Raw genomic sequence first — 11919 nt, forward strand, 5'->3', positions numbered from 1 at the left:
AATGTGCTTTATCTGTCCTGTCATAAGCCTTTTTCTGAATCTGCGCATTTGACATATGTATGCACACATGACTGTAAGTCACTTTGGATAAAAGTGTCTTGTTAATGGCATGTAGTATTATATTATTTATACATCAAGGCCTCAAACACTGTTACGCAACACTCTACCTTTCTTCCCTAAACTCTCTGTTTCTGTCACCCTATTCCCTATATAGTGAACTATTTTTGACCAGGGCTCTGGTTAAGAATATAATATTATTATTACATTATATTTGACAATACAATCTTAGAATAGGGCACCATTTGGGACGCCTTGTCTGTTTATGAGCGAACACTACCAAAGCCCCTTAATGTTCTTACTGTATTAACCCTATTTTTAGATTGATCAAAAACAAATCAAGGGGTTTATCACCACTCAGCTCCTAACAAGATTAAGCCTTGTTCAGTAGTGACAACAATGATGAAGTACTCTGATATAGTGCACCCTACCGTACATCTACTACATACAACCTCACAGAGGCTAAGCACTACACTGCAATGGAAAACTGTCATTTATACCGTAATTTTAGATATTATCAACCATAAAACATTTTAAAATGTTTAACAACAGCATGCTGTAAAATGATGGCGCATTGTGAGAATATTGCTGTATTTCGAAAGGTACTGTAATTCCACCCCACAGAACACAGTACTGTACCATATTTTTAGAACATATTGAGGCGTGCCTTGTAAGAGGCAATATTTGTTGCACCTGTGAGTGAGAATGCTGTACCAATTTTACTCCTATGTGTATACTTCTTTAAAAGTATAATACCTTCAATCTGACGGTATTGTATTGTATGTCATTACATAGTACATGCTGAAGTGACCGTATTTATATTACACACTGTTGTGCTATACAGGGCTCATGTGGAAAAGACACCTCCCTGTCCAAAAAGTTAAAAAAAAATGTCAGTAGGTGTACTATAATGTGAAATACAGCCACCAAGCTGCATGTAAGTTACTGTAAAAATAGTAGGGCATAGACTCCACACTTGAGGTCTCTCAGGTTCATTTCAGAGCAAAAAGGTCCAGTGATTATCATAGTGTTACTCCTTCACACAGTGACACAGCACAAATCAGACAAGACTGTGTGTTGCATTTTTCTTTTCTGTGCTTTGAGGTCAGGATTGGAACTTTTAAGAAGAGTTTGAAATTATTGGTTAAATGCTCCAAAGTATAAATAATTTCAACCAAGACCAAGAACGGCAAAACTTCTGAGAAAAAAGTCAAAAAAAAAAAATATATATTAAATAAATAAATGTATTAAATAAAGTCAGCCTTGGTTACCTGCTTTCATCGTCCCTGGCAACCATCAGAGACATGTGATTGGAGGCTGACGCTGATCGGAGGATATCAACCGCCCTATAGGACCACAGGAGAGAGGAGAGCAGTTTTAACACAACACCCAGGTTCAGGAAACTGTGTGTCTCAAATGGCACCCTATTCCCTTTATAGTGCACTGCTTTTTACCAGGGCCCATAGGGAATAGGATGCCATTTGGAACACTTTCAGACATACAGTGCAATCGGAAAGTATTCAGACCCCTTGATATTTTCCAAATTTTATCCTCATCAATCTACATTCAATACCCCATAATGACGAAGCAAAAACAGTTTGACATTTTTGCGAATGTATTAAAAAATAAAATAAAAACAGAAATACTTTATTTCCATAATTATTCAGACCCTTTGCTATGAGTCTTGAAATTGAGCTCAGGTGCATCCTGTTTCCATTGATCATCCTTGAGATGTTTCTACAGATTGATTGGAGTCCACCTGTGGTAAATTCAATTGATTGGACATGATTTGGAAAGGCACACACCTGTCTATATAAGGTCCCACAGTTGACAGTTCATGTCAGAGCAAAAACCAAGCCATGAGGTCGAAGGAATTGTCCGTAGAGTTCCAAGACAGGATTATGTCGAGGCACCGATCTGGGGAAGGGTACCAAAAAATGTCTGCAGCATTGAAGGCCCTCAAGAACACAGTGGCCTCCATGATTCTTAAATGGAAGAAGTTTGGAAGCAGCAGACTTCCTAGAGCCTGGCCAAACTGAGAAATCGGGGGAGAAGGGCCTTGGTCAGGGAGGTGACCAAGAACCCAATGGTCACTCTGACAGAACTCCAGAGTTCGTCTTTGGAGATGGGAGAACCTTCCAGAAGGACAACCATCTCTGCAGCACTCCACCAATTAGGCCTTTATGATAAGAGTGGCCAGACGGAAGCCACTCCTCAGTAAAAGGCACATGGCAGCCTGCTTGGAGTTTGCCAAAAGGCACCTAAAGCACTCAGATGATGAAAAACAAGATTCTCTGGTCTGATGAAATCAAGATTGAACTCTTAGGCCTGAATGCCAAGTGTCACATCTGGAGAAAACCTGGCACCATCCCTACAGTGAAGCATGGTGGTGGCAGCATCATGCTGTGGGGATGTTTTTCAGTGGCAGAGACTGGGAGACTAGTCAGGATTGAGGGAAATCTGAACGGAGCAAAGTACAGAGAGATACTTGTTGACCTCAGACTGGCGCGAAGGTTCACCTTCCAACAGGACAACAACCCTAAGCACACAGCTAAGACAACACAGGAGTGGTTTCGGGACAAGTCTCTGAATGTCGTTGAGTGGCCCAGCAAGAGCCCAGACTTGAACCCAATCAAACATCTCTGGAAAGACCTGCAAATAGCTGTGCAGTGACACTCCCCATCCAACATGACAGAACTTGAGAGGATCTGCAGAGAATGGAGAAACTCTCCAAATACAGGTGTGCCAAGCATGTAGTGTCATACCCAGGAAGACTCGAGGCTGTAATCGCTGCCAAAGGTGTTTCAACAAAGTAAAGGGTCTGAATACTTATGGAAACAATTTTTTTAGACATTTGCAAAAATCTTGAAAAACCTGTTTTTGCTTTGCCATTATAGGGTATTGTGTGTAGATTGATGACGGGAGTAAAAACGATTTAAACCATTTTAGAATAAGGCTGTAACGTAACAAAATGTGGAAAAAGTCAAGGGGTCTGAATACTTTCCCAATGCACTGTAAATACAGTAGACATACACATCATAGACCTTTATGTACATAATCCAGTTGTTTTTTTATGCAACGTGTGGCATTCAAGTAGATTATTTCCATGCTTCTATGTCTGCATTGCTTGCTGTTTGGGGTTTTAGGCTGGGTTTCTGTATAGCACTTTGACATCTGCTGATGTAAAAAGGGCTTCATATATACATTTGATTTGATTGATTGAAAACATGTTTGAAAGACAAAAGTCAATGAAACATGCTTTAGAGACTAATAAGTTAAGGATCAGTAAGAATAAACAAGAAATCTAGTATAGCGTCATTCACACCTTAGGTTCAGAGTCTACCACTGTGCACTACTGACCTACCTCTCGTTGGTTACTCGTCCTCCTAAACTCATATTATTGACTTCCAAAACGAGGTCGCCCGTTCTAAGCCGTCCTGGAGTAGAGAGAGAGAGAGCATTTTACCATCATCAGCAACAGAGGATGCTTATCAACTAGAGCTGTCAAACGACATAAAAAATAATATTGAGTTAATCGCCCCCCAGGTGGTAAGGGTAGGCACAACACATCTGCCACGCTGATCCTCAACACTGGGGCCCCTCAGGGGTGCGTGCTTAGTCCCTTCCTGTATTCCCTGTTCACCCACGATTTCGTGGCCAAGCACATTTACATTTACATTTAAGTCATTTAGCAGACGCTCTTATCCAGAGCGACTTACAAATTGGTGAATTCACCTTCTGACATCCAGTGGAACAGCCACTTTACAATAGTGCATCTAAATCATTAAGGGGGGGGGGGGTGGTGAGAAGGATTACTTATCCTATCCTAGGTATTCCAAGCACGACTCCAACACAATCATTAAGTTTGCTGACGACACAACAGTGGTAGGCATGATCACCGACAACGATGAGACAGCCTATAGGGAGGAGGTCAGAGATCTTACATTGTGGTGCCAGAACAACAACCTCTCCCTCAATGTGAGCAAGACAAAGGAGCTGATCGGGCCGAACATGTCCCCATTAACATCGACAGGGCTGAAGTGGAGCGGGTCGAGAGTTTCAAGTTCCTTGGTGTCCACATCACCAATGAACTATCACCAAGACAGTTATGAAGAGGGCACGACAACACCTTTCCCCCTCAGGAGACTGAAAAGATTTGACATAGGTCCCCAGATCTTCAAAACGTTCTACAGCTGCACCATCGAGAGCATCCTGACCTGTTGCATCACCGCTTGGTATGGCAACTGCTCTGCATCTGACCATCAGGCGCTACAGAGGGAAGTGTGTACGGCCCAGTACGTCACCGGGTTCTATATAGGACATATATACTAGGTGGTGTTAGAGGAAGGCCCCAAAAAATGTCAAAAGCTCCAGTCACCCAAGTCATAGACTGTTCTCTCTGCTACCGCACGGCAAGCGGTACCGTAGCTGCAAGTCTTGGAGCAAAAGGCTCCTTAACAGCTTCTACCCCCAAGCCATAAGACTGCTGAACAATTAATCAAATGGCCACCTAGACTATTTACATTGACCCCCTATCACGCCCTAACCTTAGTATTCTTTGTTTTCTTTATTATTTTGGTTAGGTCAGGGTGTGACGAGGGTGATATACAGTGGGGCAAAAAAGTATTTAGTCAGCCACCAATTGTGCAAGTTCTCCCACTTAAAAAGATGAGAGGCCTGTAATTTTCATCATAGGTACACTTCAACTATGACAGACAAAATGAGGGAAAGAAATCCATAAAATCATATTGTAGGATTTTTAATGAATTTATTTGCAAATTATGGTGGAAAATAAGTATTTGGTCAACAACAAAAGTTTCTCAATACTTTGTTATATACCCTTTGTTGGCAATGACAGAGGTCAAACGTTTTCTGTAAGTCTTCACAAGGTTTTCACACACTGTTGCTGGTATTTTGGCCCATTCCTTCATGCAGATCTCCTCCTCTTTACAGCCAAAGCAAGACAAGCATTTGTGTAAGTTAATTGATAGCCTAGCATAGCATTATGCCTAGCTAGCAGCAGGCAGCTTGGTCACGAAAATCAGAAAAGCAAATCAAATTAAATCGTTTACCTTTGATGAGCTTTGGATATTTTCACTCACAAGACTCTCAGTTAGACAGCAAATGTTCATTTTGTCCCATAAGATTATTTTTATAGCCGAAATACCTCCGTTTGTACTTCACGTTTGGTTGAGAAATCCACCGGAAACTGCGGTCACGACAACGCCGAAAAATATTCCAAATTAGATCCATAATAATCGACAGAAACATGGCAAATGTTTTTTATAATCAATCCTCAAGGTGTTTTTCAAATATCTATTCAATAATATATCAACCGGGACAGGTGGCTTCTTAGTAGGATAGAGAGAAACAATGGTCGCATTTGTCTATTATGCACAAATCACTCTGAGAGCCTTCAGCTGACCACTGACATAATGTTGTCGTTCAGGCTCATTTTTCAAAATAAAAGCCTGAAACTATCTATTGTAACACTAGACACATTAGTGAAGCCATAGAAAAGGGAATGTGGTTGATATCCCATTCACTGCTCAATAGGGACGCATAGGAACACAGAGTTTAGCTGCACTATTCGGCAGGTGTAATATAATACAGCTATTAAATATAGCCTAAGCTAGGTCACAAGCTGCTACTACAAGAATTGGGATCATTTGCTTAAAGTAATTGTCCAGGGAAAATCACACTTTTAAAAGTGCATATTCTGTTAACTCATACCCAAATAATGCTGTTGACTCATCCTACACTCGTTTTTGTGGCCAAATCATACATTGGAGAAAAAACTCCACCTCAAACTTTTTTTTATTTTACCTTTATTTAACTAGGCAAGTCAGTTAAGAACAAATTCTTATTTTCAATGACAGCCTAGGAACAGTGGGTTTACTGCCTGCAACCTTCCGGTTACTAGTCCAATGCTCTAACCACTAGGCTACCCTGCCGCCCCAGGTCTCAAACAGACTGTTTCATGATGTCTGTCACGCCCTGGTCTTAGTATCTTGTGTTTTCTTTATTATTTTGGTCAGGCCAGGGTGTGACATGGGTTATTTATGTGGTGTGTTTTGTCTAGGTTTTTTTTTTATAGGTAATGGGATTGTGGTTAGTGGGGTTGTCTAGAAAAGTCTATGGTTGCCTGGAGTGGTTCTCAATCAGAGGCAGGTGTTTATCGTTGTCTCTGATTGGGAACCATATTTAGGCAGCCATATTGTTTGAGTGTTTTGTGGGTGATTGTTCCTATCTCTGTGTTAGTTTGTACTAGAATAGGCTTTTTAGGTTTTCACGGTTATTGTTTGTGTTTATATTTTATTAAACATGTATCAAAATAACCACGCTGCATTTTGGTCCGCCTCTCCTTCACCGGAAGAAAACCTTAACAATGTCATCTTCCTGAGGAGGATGAGCTGGCCAGTGTTTTATTTGCGTTAATATTTTTTATGACCGGTATATGCCCACATCATTCTGTTGTTGGGATACAGCCACACCATTCCAACACAGAAAAGCAGATTTTAACATACTTAGTAAATACAAAATTGGAGGGAAAACTATCACTCTAATTTTTTATTTCCTTTGGTATTTCATAGAAATGTGGAAACACTGGATAGTTACTTTAAATGTTTTGACCTGAGAACTACAACAAAAGCAGTAGCTAAATGGAATGGATGTCCTGTTCTGATTAAAATATTTGTGGGAAATTAGTTAAATCAAGAAGCCATGGCATTGTAAACATTCTTGTTTGGTTAGCTACCTAGCTAACATTAGCATAACTAGTTAGCTACTTCTGTGTAAATTATGTTTTTGCTGTTATTCAAAGAAATACCTGGGAATGTGTTGATTGAACTTTCTTTAAGTTTTCCTTTGAAATTGTTCAAAAGCTGCACGCATAGTGGCAGCTCTCCAGGAGCTGTTATCTGCCAAGACTAAGAGCACACAGCACAGCCAAGTGTTCTGGTCTAGAAGCACGGTTTAGACTACTCCTACAGTTTTGCTTCGGTACTGCAGTTTAACTGACACCCGGCCGAGAAAGACAATTTCCATAGACGGCCACATAGAGAAGTCAGAAGTCAGAAAATTCCTTAATAAGACACTTTAGACCTCACTTTTGTGCACAAAACATCCATTGAATTATTCAAATAATTGTCACTGAGGTAAAAAAAAATTCCATCACTCGAAGATATTAAAATGTTATATTCATCCAATGTCTGTCATTTTTTGGGATGATGTTGCTGCTCACGCTGTGCGCACTGAGTGCTAAATTAAAATGTTTGTCTGTATAAACTGGATGCAACCTGGATATAGATGGTCCATACCTTGGACCCAGTTAATATTACACCTCGGTGAGCACAGTAGAGCGTGTGTGTGTGCTGTGCTTAAAAGGGTCCATGAGTAAACAGACTTGGGTGAAGAAATGGAGATGCCATTAACAGCTTTAAAAAAAATTACAGCATTAAACATGTCAAAAGTTAACTGTAAATAATGCTTTATCTTTGACAGCCCTATTATCAACATAGTAGTAAATGATACAAAACAAAAAACAACAACAACCAGACATTAACGTACCATCCTGAGCAGCCAGACCTCCCGGTAACACCCGCTTGATGAAGATCCCAAACTCTTCCCGTGTTTGATCTCTGTAGCCACCTATTATTTTCAACCCTGGATGAGAAACAAGGGACAGAAGTAAGGTTAAACTTTATACTACAGAAGTTTTAGAACACCTACTCATTCAATGGTTTTTCTTTATTGTTACTATTTTCTACATTGTAGAATAATAGTGAAGACATCAAAACTATGAAATAACACATGGAACAATCTAGTAACCAAAAGGTGTTAAACAAATCAAAATATATTTTATATTTGAGATTCTTCAAATAGGCACCCTTTCCCTTGATGACAGCTTTGCACACTCTTGGCATTCTCTCAACCAGCTTCATGAGGTAGTCATCAGGAATGCATTTTAATGAACAGGTGTGCCTTCTTAAGAGTTAATTTGTGGAATTTCTTTCCTTCTTAATGTGTTTGAGCCAATCAGTTGTGTTGTGGCAAGTTGAGGGTGGTAGGGTAGCCTAGTGGTTAGAGTGTTGGACTAGTAACCAAAAGGTTGCAAGTTCAAAACCCCCAAGCTGACAAGGTACAAATCTGTCATTCTGCTCCTGAACAGGCAGTTAACACACTGTTCCTAGGCCGTCATTGAAAATAAGAATTTGTTCTTATTAACTGACTTGCCTAGTTAAATAAAGGTGGTATACAGAAGATAGCCCTATTTGGTAAAAGACCAAGTCCCTATTATGGCAAGAACCACTCAAATATAAGCAAAGAGAAATGACAGTCCATCATTACTTTAAGATGTGAAGGTCAGTCAATAAGGAACATTTTAAGAACTTTGAAAGTTTCTTCAAGTGCAGTTGCAAAAACAATGAAGTGCTATGTTGAAACTGGCTGTCATGAGGACTGCCCCAGGAATGGAAGACCTAGGGTTACCTCTGCTGCAGAGGATACGTTCATTAGAGTAACCAGCCCCCGGAATTGCAGCAAAAATAACAGACACATCTCAACATCAACTGTTCAGAGGAGACTGTGCGAATCAGGCCTTCATGGAATTGCTGCAAAGAAACCACTACTAAAGGACACCATTAATAAGAAGAGACTTGCTTGGGCCAAGAAACACAAGCAATGGGCATTAGACCGGTGGAAATTTGTCCTTTGGTCTGGAGTCCAAATTGGAGATTTCTGGTTCCAACCTCCGTGTCTTTGTGAGACGTGGTGTGGGTGAACGGATGATCAACCGCATGTGTATTTCACACCATAAAGCATGAAGGAGAAGGTGTTATGGTGTGTGTGTGCTTTTCTGGTGACACTGTCATGATTTATTTAGAATTCAAGGCCCACATTAAACAGCATGGCAACCACAGCATTCTGCAGCGATACACCATCCCATCTGGTTTGGGATTAGTGGGACTCTTTGTTTTTCAACAGGACAATGACCCAACACACCTCCAGGCTGTGTAAGGGCTATTTTACCAAGAAGGAGAGTGATGGAGTGCTGCATCCAACCTAGCCTCCACAATCCCCTGACCTCAACCCAATGGACATGGTTTGAGATGAGTCATACCGCAGAGTGAAGGAAAAGCAGCCAACAAGTGCTCAGCATGTTTTTTGTGTGTTTTTAAAATGTTACCTTTATTTAACCAGGAAAGTCAGTTTAGAACAAATTCTTATTTTCAATGACAGCCTAGGAACAGTGGGTTAACTGCCTGTTCAGGGGCAGAACGACAGATTTGTACCTTGTCAGCTCGGGGGTTTGAACTTGCAGCCTTCCGGTCACTAGTCCACTCACTAGTCCACTCACTAGTCCACTCACTAGTCCACTCACTAGTCCACTCACCAGTCCACTCACCAGTCCACTCACCTGTCCACTCACCAGTCCACTCACTAGGCTACTCACTAGGCTACCCACTAGGCTACCCTACCCTGCCGCCCCAGTCTTGAACTCCTTCAAGACTGTTGGAAAAGCATTCCAGGTGAAGCTGGTTGAGAGAATGCCAAGAGTGTGCAAAACTGTCATCAAGCCAAAGAGTAGCTATTTGAAGAATCTCAAATAGATTTTTATTCATTTAACAATCTTTGGGTTACTACATGATTCCATATGTGTTATTTCATAGTTTTGATGTCTTCACTATTATTCTACAATGTAGAAAATAGTAAAAATAAAGAAAAACCCTTGAATGAGTAGGTGTTCTAAAACTTTTGACTGGTAGTGTATATGAACCACCAGTAGATAAAATCTATGGGGTCTTCTATCTAACTAGCAGATAGTACATTTAGGGCAATTTCGAGGTACAATATCGGAGCTACCATTATTTAGAAAGTTGCTGTATGTTAGCTAGTTTTTGCGGGGGGAAATGTCGCTCTTAAACTTGCTATAATAAACATTCATTGCTAGGGCCAAGAGTTTTTCCTTCACAACCTGACCAGGGAAACCTCTGGGCCCCAGTTATAGACTGATAAAACATTATACATGTATACACTCACTGTAGCTACATGTATTCATAATGCACATCACATACGAGGTGAAGTTCTATACTGACCCAGTCCTTTCTTGCAGTCACAGAACTCCAATCTCTCAATGGCCCGGTTGATGCCGTGAGGTCCCATGATAGTCCTGGAACACACAAACACCTCCTCTGTCACGTCGTCCCAACGTTTACCATTTGAAAAATAAATATTAAGCCCTTCCCTTCCTCGTCGACTGAGAAAGAAGAATACTTATGACAGATAGAAGGAGAGAATGGAAGAGTTAAGGGAAGAGATAAAGCAAGAGAGAAAAAGTGGCGACCTCTCACAGTCACAGAGTTCGTTGAATGAGCTTTCGTCTTCGGTCTCGAGGTGTAATTGAATCATAGTCCAAAGAATTTCGTTAGAATAGGTTCCGAGAGCAACACCAATTAGTTCCATAACCAGCTGTGGATTGGCTTTAGAGACAAGCTGGAATGAGATGTGTCAGGAGCTGCCGCAAGAGTGTGCGTAGGAAGTGTGCGGTCTGCGGAGCCACCAAAGTGTCTGGCGAGTGTGTGTGGGTGTCCAGAGTGGCTGCAAGTGTGTGTGGTGAGTTTAAGGTGAGAGTGTGTGAGGCGGGTGTGCGTTGGGAGTGTATGTGGGGTCAGAAGCAGCAGCCAGACACAGACTGACAGGGTTTTAGCATCAGGGGAAAACAAAAACACACTGTCTCATCTCTTCATAGGGAATTTGACTGGCAGAATCACATCAGCTCAGGCTGTCCAGACCAATCTCCCTATGAGCCATTCTCGGCATTAAAATGCACCATATGACAGTAATAACCAAGGACTTAGCCCAATCTGAAAAGAAGATTTGTTGTTGAGAATTAATGCCATTATGCTGGTAAATTGTACAAGGTCAGAAGTTTTTCCAGGACAGCTCATGTGATCAGGAAAAGTTTTCCTCGCCCTAATTATTTCATATAGTAAGGTACAGGAGCTTTTTTCTGAATCCGTCAACAGGAAATATTCCTGGCCTTATACTGTAAACAGTATGCAAGCTGTGTCACCAATAGGAGTAAATAGGTTACAGCAGCAAAGAGCTTCTAGATCTTTTAAATTATGAAAAAGTAATTACAGTCTAAACGGGTGCATTAGGTATTGGAAAACGCTGCTGCCAATCTGCAGACCTGGGAGGACAGGACAGGACAGGCAGGCGAGGTAATCCTCTGGACAGACACACACAGGAAGAAGCAGAGGACAAAGGCTTTGGGCTCAAACTAGGGCAATGGATGACTACAGTCAATACAATTGTTTCAAACATAGTGTACACACAGACGTTGACATCAGGTGCACTTTAGGTGCTAAATGAACAGTGAAAATATGTATTTTCCAGACATCAAAAATATATATTTTCTGGGCGTTGAAAATAAGCATTTTCCGGACTTTGAAATAAGGTGCATTTTAGGTGCTTAATGAAAAGTGAAAATACATATTTTACGGACGTCAAAAATACGTATTTTCCAGATGTTGAAAATACATCATTTACAGACGTTGAAAATACGATTTTTCGGTCATTGATTCTATGACCAAATTTCAACTGCACATACAGAGCATTTTGGAAAGCATTCAGAGCCCTTGACTTTTTACACATTTTTTTACGTTACCACCTTATTCAAAAATGGATTAAGTAAAAAAAAATATCCTCATCAATCTACACACAATAGCCCATAATGACAGGTTTTTAGAATAAAAAAAAAACAGGAAAACATTATTTACGTAATTATTCAAACCGTTTGCTATGAGACTCGAAATTGAGCTCAGGCGCATCCTGTTTCCATTGATCATCCTTGAGATG

The 11919-nt window shown here is 40.7% G+C and overlaps 1 protein-coding gene across 1 annotated transcript in view; it reads right to left on the minus strand.

Moving 5' to 3' along the window:
- The window catches only part of LOC135511378 (syntaxin-binding protein 4-like), an 87549-nt gene extending 77028 nt beyond the window's left edge, over positions 1 to 10521 (minus strand). Inside the window, 5 exon segments of the mRNA XM_064932911.1 lie at positions 1329 to 1403; positions 3422 to 3494; positions 7627 to 7722; positions 10155 to 10228; positions 10403 to 10521. Of these exon segments, the coding sequence (XP_064788983.1) occupies positions 1329 to 1403; positions 3422 to 3494; positions 7627 to 7722; positions 10155 to 10228; positions 10403 to 10521 (437 nt within the window).
- Positions 10522 to 11919: the final 1398 nt, after the last annotated feature.

Source organism: Oncorhynchus masou, chromosome 24, assembly GCF_036934945.1.
Source record: "Oncorhynchus masou masou isolate Uvic2021 chromosome 24, UVic_Omas_1.1, whole genome shotgun sequence".
In the NCBI taxonomy this organism is placed as follows: domain Eukaryota; kingdom Metazoa; phylum Chordata; class Actinopteri; order Salmoniformes; family Salmonidae; genus Oncorhynchus; species Oncorhynchus masou.